Below are 12,610 nucleotides of genomic sequence, written 5' to 3' on the forward strand. Positions count from 1 at the left end.
CGCCAGTCGTTTCGCAATTTACTTCTGTGTGGAAACACTTTCGATGCTTCAAAGCACGAAATTTTAACTTTAGGATGTTGCCCTCACTGAACAAGGCAAAGTGATTAACACTGATAAAGGGCTTACGCGAGGAAGCCTGTCTTCGTCTATTACAACCGATTAGATGTTTTATTATTTAAGCGTTATAACATAGTAGGGCAGTGAATTCGTGTTCTATTTTTTTTTCGAATAGCTGCTTCGTCTATCATGTTTTGCTCATCGCTCGCTATTTTCAATCTTTCTCTCTGTTTTTGTTTTTAAAATTCTGTCTTACTGGGAGCAGCTCTAATTTAAAATGACTCTTTTCAAGCAAACAAGGCTCTTGGAATTATTTAGGTATGTTCACATGATTCTTTATCATTAACAGTGCGAGCACTGAAGATGGTTTATTCTCCGTTTGGTGCTTTGTAACGTGCAAAAGCGTAGCATTTTTTTTCACGTTCAATGTGCATGCACATCTTATAGGGTTCTTGTTCTGTGTATCTCTCTGGCCTCTCGACAGCACTGCAAGCCACTAACATATCTGCTCTTTGCTTTGGTACTGTATGAATTTGTCGAACTACAAACTGCAACACGCACCGCCTGAATGGTTCCGCTTCTTGATTCGATAAATTCAGTCTTGGGTTTGATCTTTTCTTGCGCCGAAATAAATGTTTCATGTCGAACTTTCGATTTATTGGTGAAATACCAACGAGCCACAGTTCGTACAGTGAAATGCCAAGCGACAGAAATATGAAGCGTCAGCTGAGGCAATGTGTAATGCGAATCATATATTTAAATTTACGCAGAAGCACAGAAGCTATTCTTTTCATCGTGTTAGAGGCGCCGTAAAATCCACAGGAAAGTTTAGTTCGCAATTAACGACCGCACCTTGCTGTGGCCCTACTTGGAGCATACTGAGTGTTTTCTGTATAGATATTCACTCCATCGATGCCAAATTTCACAATCCGAATTGCACTATATTTATAATCGAGAATAAGCGGTAATTAAGTATTTAGAATTTGAAAGACTGCTGTAGCTTTCTGGTACAGAACTGAGAGCATCGAACATGGCTGTTCTTGAGATGGATCATGCCAAAACTGCTCGACCTGCCCTCTACCTGCCTATGGCAACTAACCGTGCACTGAGCAGTCCTTGTTGGCGTTGTGTGGGATATCGATCGGTAGCGGCCATATTTGACGGACGCACTTCGCTATATACAGGGACTCCGCACGATTCAGGTTTAACCAGCCTCTAGCATATTGAGGCCCATTTATCGATTTTTGCCCCGTGTTTAAAGAGCGCCCTCTGGACATTTTGGAGCGTCGTGGTGAAACTATTCTTACAAGAAAATGAATATTTTCAAATCAGGTTTTCCTATATGAGTTTTTACAATGATTTTCTTGTCCCGCTGATACGTCTAGAATGCTTGGCACGAATAATCAATTAACTGGAACAAGTTTGTTTACGCAGTACAAAAGCGGCGCAAAGAAGGAAATAAGTGTCGTGTCTCGGGAACAGGTATCGTCGCTTTATTGTTGTACGTAAAGCGTGCACAACATTAGTCGTCGGCCTGACATTACAGGTCGCAAATGCAGGGGACGATATTTTTTCTTGGTCACCGATTCAATGATAGGTCGCAGGAAGTTCGATATCAGCCATCGGTTTGGGCGTGGCCGCCGTACCGCCGATGGTAGCTCCTCCAATCGCTAAACGTATAGTTAACTGCTTTCCCAGCATCGGCGCTGTGGTCGTGGCGGGCACATTGAATGAAATTCGTTTAGCCTTCCGCCTCTTATTAGGAGCAGTAGTATTTCGCGCGCAGGCAATTACCCTACAGATTATCATAGCACGAAATGCTTCCCTAAAGGAATCATTTAATCAAGCTGTGTCCGGGGGTTATATTAAGGGTTCATGTTATTGTGTATTTCCACGTACGATGCTATAAGCCCGAACCTGGATCTCTTCTTGATTATGAGACGGCGCGTTAAAAAACACGAAACACTGACGATGAAACACGGATTACTTCATCGTAAGTGTCTCGTTTAGGTGTTGCGCTGCTTCTCAATCATGAATCTGCACCAGTTCACCAAACTATCAGGTCTACTACGATGTCCTACCTTTTCTCCTCTTTTTTATTGTCTACAAACCAAAATTATTCTGGCATATCTGCGCAACCGTGTTTATATAAATCGCGCTGACTCGAATTTTTAGACTTGCAGTTATCCTGCTAATGACAGCAGACATTTATGCAGGTGAAATTGCTTAGATTGTGCGCAAAGGGGAGTGATAACGGTATCATCGGGTGGGCCATTGACGCACGAGTGATGCTTGGTATCACTTACCTCTTGGGCTTGAGCTACCTCCATGCCGTTCTTGAACATTTTCGAGGCATTGCTTTAGTTGCTTTCTTGCACACATCTGCGTGCGCACGAGAGCCCCCTCCTCCTGCCCCCCCCCCCCCTAATCACCTTAGAGGATGCTGGTCGGAAAACCAGCCCCATACATTCACCCCCCCCCCCCCTCGAAGGGGAACCCTGTGAACGATGCTTGCTCATGTGCTAATGTATGCAATGCAGAAAACACTGGCACAGTACCTTGACGAAGGGCGAGTTGTGTTACACACAGGAGAAACTCGCTGTAGTTAGTAAGGAACCATGATGAAACAAGGCAGACGTTGATAAGAGGAGTTTATTGTCGGCGTTTGTTTTGTCCCGACATCTTCTTTCGTGTCCGTGTTTGCGCACCTATCTTTGTTTATCATGTCTCACTTGGAGTTTTCCTGTGCTGCTCGTAAATTGAGAAGTAATGTAGCCATTCCGGCTGTTTGCATATTTGCTATAGAGAGCTTATGTAGGTGTCGTTCTTTGAAACCCGGAATGTCTTCTCCGGAAATAACGCGAAACTGTGTTTGGTGATTTGAAGGACAATCGAAACGGCGGTCTTTTCTTTATTTTTTTCGATTATTTACAAATATGACAAGGTATGTAATGACGTTTTACAAAAGAAGGGCTCATTCAGGATTCTCACGTTGTTGATTCAGCGACGACACAAGAAAACAGTGTGACAACAGCAGTGTACGATTTTTTTTCTTCACATCACGCACACACAGACGATATATGAAACAGCATTGCAATGTATGCTTGCACACACGAAGAACTGTGAAAAGAAATATACACTGTACAAGATGCTTTTAGCTGCTCGTCACCGCTGCGGGATACTTCGCAAAAGTCAATCTGTGGTTTAGTTTGTGGTGTATGTCGAGCTGTGTTATCATCAAGCATAATGCGCATGGAAACATTTTCATTTCATTAGGGCACTAGTTTGGTGCGTGTTTTACACCACTAAACATACATGTGTTCTGTAGATTTTGGGCATTAGCATGTAAGCTAAAGTTTTATGGGCCATTATTGGGTGCCTGATGCGAACGATTACGCCAAATAATGATTATTTGAAGTAGCCCACAGCCGCGGTCTATACTTGCCAACATGGGGCAGGGAAACAAATCGCATGAGTTGGCATACGTAATAAGGAAAACAATGTTTAAAAACAACCCTCATTAGATGGTTAAAGAACGTTGGCGATCTACCACCATCATCGCCTATCTGTAGCTTCGCGCTGAAATCACTTGTCTGCGTATTTCTGTAGTTCTGTGGAGAAGTGTTGGCGGAACACTGTGTGGAACTGTGCAATTCGTGGTGGAGCAGCTTTAAGGAAGCGTGCTGGAGGAAAGAGAAAAACCTGAAAGGAATTAAATATTTAAGCTCTCGTGTCAAGGTGAACTAAACATCTAAAACTTTAAAGAGAACAAAATGACACTTTTTTCAAATTTTATAGTTCGTTCGTAAAGAGAAATTAACATTTTAAATGAAACGGAAATGTACAGCTTCTGAAAAAAAGTTATATCATGTGTAGAAGATGTTGGCGCTTTTATATAGCGCCGCTCACTCCTTTTCACAGATAATACAATTGATGAAAATCACAGCTGTAAAAAGCTATATATATAGTCGCACCTAAACACATTTCACGTAAGCCATTCAAGTCATAAAAAAAATCTCATAATCATGAAGTGTATATTCACATAGGGACATGAAGAACCACACTAAATACAGTCCAATCAGTTATCACTAGAGTTCACGCAAAAATGAAGTCACACGGAGACCGAGTATGCCGAAAATTGCACTGCACATGCTCTCTAGTCACATAACAGTATTAAAATTGGCGAAATTCAGGCAGGAAATGGTTGCGATGTCCTTCGGCGACGTTGTTTCGCTAGTGTTTAGGTTCCGCCGCAATTTTCCCATAGTGTTGCGAGCAGCCACAATTGATGTAAATAATTCTTACATTCCGGAAAGAAGGTTGCGCGTTATCTAAGCATTTATTGCGCCGAAGTGACAAACATCTTAAGACACGCACTCGAGAACTAGAAACCCAGTATTTACAGCACTGCATGCGGCTAGAGTGTGGGAGATAACAATAATGTTTGTTGTGACCTCGTTTAACTAGTTGTCTAAGTAGGAGGACCCGCGCCGCACGTACGATTATGAGCACTGTCGCAAACAAAAAAATTGGTTTGCATACAAACAAAGCCTTTGTACGGCCAACAAACATCTATAAACTAAGAAATTCCGTGCAGCAGCTCTGACCATGTCGCCGGATATTTTTGGTGCGGTGTGTCGACCCTGCAGGCATCCACAAAGGCGTTTTTAATTGTGCCCATTGAACGTCTCCCTATACCTTGTTTCGAACATAATGTCGAAATTCAGTTTTTCCGCATAATGCGATCAATGAAGAGCATTGCTAAGTTTTGCTACCCTGTCTGCGTGAACGTCAGAAATTGCCGGAATAAAGAAGAGCTGTAAATTTTTCACAAGGACAAGAAATCTTTTTCGGGAGTCAATATGGCCCCTGGACAACTTGGCCTTCACGGTCTTGTTTTGGCTGCAAAAGTGTCTCGGAACTCATTCTGCGGAGCACGAGGCAAAATAATTGCAACTATGGGTTGTCGCAGGAGTTTCCATCTAACGGGTAAAAGCTGACGAGCGATACTGAATACGCGTTTTTTACGACCAGACCGCAACGTTACAGCACAGTTTGTATGGCACAACACGCGCGAGTCTATGTAGGCCTCACCCTGTAACGGTTGTCTTTCTACGAATATAGGAATCGTCCTATACCACGCATCACCTCACACCTGCCTATACACACGTTTGGCAACTGACGATTACCCTATATAGATTGCACCATATAGCGCCGCCTCTTTTCGGTTGTCGTACCGCTTCATAACGGCGGACCGCCACTGACGTTGACGTGGGGCGTCCCGACCTCGCGGCCGGCGTACCATCCGGCACATTTTGGCATATGGACGAAGTGTCGTCCGCACCGCGGGATGCTGGTTCTCTCTTCGCGTATTTCTCAGTTAGAGCTGTGTGCTAACTGCGACGTAATAAAGACTAATATGTTATGTATGGGGTGCGACATGAGACACTTCAAAGGACCCCATGAACCACTTCGTGTTAAAGACGAGGGATCAGTTTCTTTCATGCCTACACTGCCCTTCCCTACAGGCGCTGTCTCCTCGTCGCCACTTATTTCTTTTCGGAACACGTGGAAAAATGTCAGCGCTAAGTGTAGAACCTTACAGCATTTCGCGTTATTCGGCTACACTCTTGTGATTTCCGCTTGCTCAGTCGGAGATTCGCTAAACGTAGTGTAATCAGTTGATGGCGTGTAATTTTGATGAGATACGAGGCAAACCAAGCATGCGACTGCGTAGAACAGCAGCGTGCGCGGCTGTTTACGACTGATATCCCTCACATGTGGACCAATCGAGATCTCACTTCTTCATGACGTCACGCGAACAGACTGCCGGAGACACGTACGAATTGCGCCGAAAAGACGGGAGACGCCATGGGTAGAATTACGTGCTTGTTCTTTTGATATTTTCGGAGGTTGTTTAGGGGCTCTTTAATGCTTGATTGGGAGGAAAATAAATTAGGTACGTGAGGGTGAACGTGTATTCAAAACGAAAGCATGCTGCAGTAACACTCTATGTAACGTAGGTAACGCAAACGGGGTGAACTAAAGTGCGCGCAGAAGTGAATACTAGACGTAAACGTGTGCAGAAAGCGTAGAATGTATTCTATACGGCAGTAAATCATAAATACATATGTACAGCGCGAAGAATTATGATTAAACGTGAATGCCTAGCTACCATTTTGTCATACGCATATCCTCACGCACCATTCAGAACAGCCTTGAGCATAACCGGAGCATGGCGTTTGAGATAATTGATAATAACATACAGACGAAATCGGATACGGTGCTCAAGCGTTTCGCAAGCGCTCCCTGCATGATGGTGCGCAGATTCAAATGATAATTCCGACTGCTATCTATAAGCATCACGGCGTTGTGCTGCCACGACATTGGCAGTATCTGCGATGCCGCAAATCCGTGTATCGCATCTCGCCTGTTTCCCATCTGATATAGTTTCAGTACTCAGCAACCTTACTATGCATTTCTGATGGACCACTTTCCACGGCAGTTTCATTGCGTTTTGATTGGGGAAACTTGCGGAAATGGCAGTGACGACGGCATACGTGCACGCCTCAACCGCAAACAGACGTTATTTTCACATGTCACCGTTCAGTTTACGTCTACATTGAGAGGTTGTTGATGAGCCGTCTCGGGCCGTTGCGACATAGGGTAGTTGTAATAATTGTTGTAATCGATCTACCAGGAATGCCGCCACCGTAATTTCGAATGGGCAATGTTCACTCGAGGTTCATCAAAGTTCGCTCGACGATAATCAAGGTTACCACTGAGTATAGAACTCACCCTATGTAATAGCTTCCATTGTTATGAACGCACGGCATCCCCAATAGCCTTTATATCGCGTAGTACCGCAGGCTGTAGAAAAATTCAATGAAATGGAGAAGCCTCTCTTTGAAGCACTGACAACGAACGAAGTAAAAACTAGTGATTGCCACCATGGAGCGTCCTATAAGCGCACGTGAGCTTCAAACATTGCTGAGCATTGATGAGAACCACGTTGCATAAGAAGGAAGCCAGCTCCGCAGTTTTAACATTCATACACGTATTCCACGTGTGCAGGCTAGCAAACTGGACTTAGGCTAGTCAGCTTACTGCCTTTCCTGTATTCCCTTTCTTTGTAACACAAATATTTGCAGTGCGCTATTGTTGCAACAAAGGGTTTTCACTCAACGGATGCACTAAATTGTATGCGCTGGCTCGTTGCGGCAACATTATCGTTGAGAAATTCGCAAGCTGCCAACTAACTCATCGGCAGGCCAACATAAGAATGCTGTGACTAGTTTGTCGAGGAGCCAGCAACTGACGAGCCTTCCACGTTGACGCGTACGCTAAGCGCGATATCCACAGAATATTCAGCTCACATAACAGGGCAGTAAAGAGGAGCACTGAATCGTGACACGCCAGGCACGCTCTTAGTTGAGCGTAAACTTGCGGACGCCGAGGATCGGGCAAACAGCGGGGTCCGGATGTGTGCTGTGTGGTTTCCGTTTTTGTTGCGGATGTGGTGAGACGTGAGAGAAGCGAATTGCGGCGCTGACGACGACGATGGTAGTCCGAGGACGCCCGATGCCCGTATCCACCTCCGTGGTGTAATCCGCACGCGTTAGAATCACGCGGCGTGGCATCACTGGGCGCTCTCGTACATGTGGTCCTTCTTGATGGACATAGAGGCCTTGGCGCCGATGGGAAGCGTTGGTAGCTCCCGGTTCTGCGAGGACACAAGAAACGCTGTTTTTAGGCGAAAATGAACCGTCGGTGATAACAAGTCTGACGCAAAAGTTGTCACGTGATGACGTCGTCATGACGTCACGGATCGCCGAAATTTGTGACGTCACTGCCCACCGTCGACCAGGCATGCTGGGGGTTGAAGATGTCATGTGACGACGTCACTATGACTTCACATAACGTGACATCGTATGATGACGTCATCGCATGACGTTGTCGCTTCGTGCTCTATACCAACTAGGCCAACTTTCTGCCTTAACTGTCTCGCCCCCGTTTCTCTTAAGGATAGTAATCACCTTGTGTATCGTCGCTTGGTTGAAGGTGGGCGGATCACGGAGGCAACACAAAACATGGTAAGGTGCAGAAAGCTTGCATTGCCTGTGATTCCGCAGGCAATGCAAAACCATGTCAGGTTCGGAAACCGTCGGAGTGTGGTGGGGGAGGATCACTACATCGACTGAGAAGAACAACAAGGCTTTCGCCTTCAAATCGTCCTAGGCAAATGCACAAGGAACCCCGTGAGTTCTGGCTAACAGGTAAACTAATAATTTCTGGAGTGTTACGTGCCGAAACCCCGACATGATTATGAGGCTCGCCGTAGTGGAGGATTCTGGAAGTTTTCGACCGCATGCTGTTTAACGTGCGTTACATCGCATGGTGCAGGGGCCTCTAGCATTTCGCTTCCATCGAAATGCGACCGTCACGTCTGACGTCACGTGCACCACATAAAGAAAACAGGAAGCAACTGTGTTAGTGACACGTCTATTTGCTTGTATAAAAACGAAGTATCACTCGCCCGCAGCCTGATACGGGGTGTCGCCATGGTATGTGCTCTCTGCGTCTGCGCATCATTGTGCTTATATTCCATCGCAACCTTTGCAAAAAGTCGGATCTTAGTAGCGCGCCCTGTCTGTCGTCTGTCTCTCACATGTGTACGTCTTTTGTAGCGCTGAAATTCCTATATTACGGAACGCGTGAGATTGAACCTGTGACCTCCAGTCAGTATCTGAGCACCATCGCGACGTTATTACCACGGCAGACTGTCAACTCGGTTAATGGTGTCGGCGACCGAAGCGAGTCGCTTAGACTTGTCATTCAGGGCAGTGCCTCCTCTATAAGTGAGAGTTGCTATCACAATAACATGAGCTCTTCTGTCATCAGCAACACTTTGCAATAAGGCACCCGCTGAAACCTTTCTCGAGAAAGGCTTGCAGAGTGAAGTGCTATGCACTTAAAGCACGTGCTCCACTAAAGGGCACGCGAGCTTTTAACAGCTTACACGGTAATTAGTTATTGTGCGTCGACCGCAATTTCACTGTAGTCGAGCGTAAAATATTAGAAGCTTTAATCAAATGGTAGCGGCTTCCTTGACCGGTATTAAATGCATTGTCTGTATAGGCTCGATTGCCCCGCCGCGGTGGTCTAGTGGCTAAGGTACCCGGCTGCTGACCTGCAGGTCGCGGGATGGAATCTCGGCTGCGGCGGCTGCATTTCCGGTGGAGGCGGAAATGTTGTAGGCCCGTGTGCTCAGGTTTGGGTGCACGTTAAAGAACCCCAGGTGGTCGAAATTCGCGGAGCCCTTCATTACGGCGTCTCTCATAATCATATGGTGGGTTTGGGACGTTAAACCCCACATATCAATCAAGAATATACTCGATTCAACGATGTCATCCTTGGCTGTGTATCGGGGTAATACAGCTTCAAGCGAAACTGTTGGTACTTCACATACGGTCTTACAATCAGTGTCGCGATCCTGTGCTTAGAGAACTCCTCATCGTTTATGAAAAATCTCTTCTGAAGTTTGCAGCAATGGTTCAAGGCTCAGTTTTCGCCGAGGCCGCGTCTAGAATGAGTTTTTCCTTCCCTTGCATCCACAAGTGGAGCATCAGTAATGTTTTTGTTTGACGTTTACATATATATATATATATATCGATTTTATTAGGATGTAGGAAGCTCAATACAGATAGCAAAGCGAAACTTGATAAAGCTGTACCTAAGATAGCTGCGCTTGCTACGACAACAATCTGCGTAACTTATAGAACGTGCTGTTTCGTGTATACCTGTGCGAGGAACGTCTTCATCTCCTGGTTGACGTTGTGCCTGGCCATCTTGGCCTCGAGCTCCTCGGTCATGGGCAGCGTGGCGCTGGGCGCCGGGTACAGCGCGCAAGGGTGGTCGGCCGGCAGCGGCGGCGGCTGCACCTCCACGTAGCGCTGCGACAGGCCCGTGTACTCGCCGGCCGCCTGCTGGGCCTTCTCGGCGTGACGGGCGCTCGTCGACGTCACTGCGTGAAGCGTGCACGCTATCTAAATCACCCCCTCGTCCACAAGCAAAGAGGCTTCGTTTGAGAAGGCCGCGTTTAAGTACGAACGGTGTAAGAATAATAACTCTTCCTCTAGAAGTGTGGCGGTTTGGGCTAATAGGTACGACATGACGGTAGATATAGTGCAAGAACAGAACGTCTCCTTTTTGTCTATTTGTCGTCGTTCTGTTCTGGCGCTATATCTATACCGTCTTCCTCTAGACTGTGAAAGGTCTCAGTGACACCGAGTTCTATATACCAGAGTTTGCTGATCTGCTTCTCTGTAAGGCAGAAGAGACAGGCAGCAAAACTCAACACCGCTCCTAGTCATCTTTGCTGTCGGTTCGCTGTGTTCACAGGTGAGTCGGGATAAATAGTTGCTCTGTGGACTTTTGTGGTCTAGAGTATTTTACGCTTAGAAGCAACCCAGTAACACTAGAGTTACTATCTACGCTCCCTTTGTAGTACCCATATTGTATACTGCACGTTGTATTTATATAGAGAGATATACGTTTATTATGAGAGAAAAGCTGAAAGGTCGGCCTGAATTAATTATCTCACCTGCTACTAACCGTTAGGTAAGAGAAAGAAATGGTAAATAAAGTATAGAAAAGGTGTTGATCATGATGAAGATGAAGGCGATGATGGACCGAAACCCCCCTTCAGAGACCCTATATGGTATACTGCATGCCGTATATGGCTCTGAAAGGAGCCATATAGAGCCACTCTAAATGACGCTAGAGTGCAAAGTCGCGTAGTTATCGCGGCTTGAATGGACAAAGCTATCTTCTCACTATGCGGATGTCCATCGAGGCCGGCGGCGAACTGCTTGCTCCGCCTCTCCATGGTGCCCGGCGGCGGCTGCAGAGGCGGCTGCGGAGGTCGGCGTTTGATGCGCTGCAGGCACACGCACGTCACGATCACCACCAGCACGATGGTCACCAAGCTGGCCAGCACGGGGATCATGATGAACAGGTTCAGGTAGAGCGGGGTGCTGGCGTCTCCGAAGATCGGGGACTGCATCACGCCTCCTATACGCGTACGCATGAAAGACATGAGCGATTCCATCGTGCGAGAGCCTGCTGACAGCGCATCAATGCGATGATTCTCGAATGAACTCTAGCGGAGTGCAACTAACTTGGGTAAGCGGCTGTGACAGTGATGTCGCGTACCATGCGAGCGTTAACGACATGCGACTGACTGCGTGTTTGTGTGTGCTGCGTTATGTGCCAACTTTCTCCCTTTTTCCAACCTTTACTTTCCCTATTTGAGTATCATTCCCACGTGTCGGGTAGCGAAGCAGCTTTCGTGGACTGGTTAACTTCTCTGTTTTTCACTCTCTATCATTTCTTCAACTTACTTCTTTGTAGTCCGACTTGTGTGTCACGCAGAAGCGCAGAATCAGGAAGTTCATTATTTCGGTTTATGCTAAACTCGGAACAGTTTCAAGCATAATTTGAGCCCTTCTTGTGCGTTTACATCTTTTCATTTGATAGCTTATCAAGTAATAGCGAAACAACAACAACAACAACAACAACAACAACAACAACAACAACAACAACAAAAACAACGACAACAACAAGAAGGAACGCGTCGTTCGTGAATGCGTAGAGGCTGCGAAAACAATGAAGTGGTGCGTTAAACACAACAGGAAGTCTACCGTCTATGCTATAAACTACTTTTCATTCCATATCACGCTAACATCCAAAACAAAAGATGCAATAATTTCAGTTGCTTATATACAGCTTTTCCTGTTCGCTTGATGCAACAGGCGAGAATGGTATAGGAACTGGCTGTTGCGTTTTTTCTCATGTCTAGCAAACTTTTATAATCCGAAAATAGGTAATCGAAGAGAAAAATGGAAGCGCTGTGTGAAATTGTTCGTATTGAACATTTAACCGTCTATGTCATTATCTTACTTTTTCCTTCTTGTGTGTTTGCAAATTGTAAAGGAATAGTTGAACCGTTTGTGTGCTCCACAAATAACTCTGCTTTACGTTGTGTAGCGCAAGTCGGGCAAATTGCTGCATTTATTTCGAGCTGCTCCCTTGTACAAAGAAACGAAAAAACAAAAACAATTCAGAAGCTCGCACATCATTATGCAAATCGTATTGGCAGACATTCCGTCTCTTTCTTTCTTTTTTTCTTTCTTTCGAGAATGTTCGTCGCACGGCGTCGTTCGTTATGCACTCCTTTTCAACTTTATCTTCCGCATGTAATTGAAGGCTTTCCGTCGCGCGCTTCCGGTTTGACTTTCATAAAGCACCCGACCTAAGCCTCGATTCCCGCGGTTGCCCCACTGACTGAAAAACAAAAAAAAAAAAACAAAAAACGGAGCGTGGCCGCTTAAAGCGCCGCTTCTTGAAATTCCTCGCGTCATTCGAAGCCTGACATGGTCGGCGATGTGAGAGAAACCGCTGCCTTCATTTTGCTCGCCGCATTCTCGCCAACTTCCTTCGGTGTATTGACTGTTTTTTTCCCCTCAGTGCAGGCTTATTAGAGAGCAAAGAG

General features: G+C 45.9%; 1 protein-coding gene and 1 long non-coding RNA gene across 4 annotated transcripts in view; one reads left to right on the plus strand and one right to left on the minus strand.

Moving 5' to 3' along the window:
- LOC142817761 (uncharacterized) overlaps positions 1 to 12,610 on the plus strand; it is a 190,104-nt gene that overhangs the window by 103,493 nt on the left and 74,001 nt on the right. The window lies entirely within an intron of this gene.
- LOC119174636 (cell adhesion molecule Dscam1) overlaps positions 2,956 to 12,610 on the minus strand; it is a 44,767-nt gene continuing 35,112 nt past the window's right edge. For both annotated transcript variants that reach the window (XM_075895339.1, XM_037425623.2), the window contains 3 exons: positions 10,894 to 11,130; positions 9,858 to 10,081; positions 2,956 to 7,780 (listed from right to left, as the gene is read on the minus strand). In XM_075895339.1, the coding sequence (XP_075751454.1) occupies positions 7,697 to 7,780; positions 9,858 to 10,081; positions 10,894 to 11,130 (545 nt within the window). In that variant the 3' untranslated portion in view covers positions 2,956 to 7,696. The remainder of the gene's footprint in view (positions 7,781 to 9,857; positions 10,082 to 10,893; positions 11,131 to 12,610) is intronic.

The sequence above is a fragment of the Rhipicephalus microplus genome, chromosome 5 (assembly GCF_043290135.1).
Source record: "Rhipicephalus microplus isolate Deutch F79 chromosome 5, USDA_Rmic, whole genome shotgun sequence".
Lineage (NCBI taxonomy): Eukaryota > Metazoa > Arthropoda > Arachnida > Ixodida > Ixodidae > Rhipicephalus > Rhipicephalus microplus.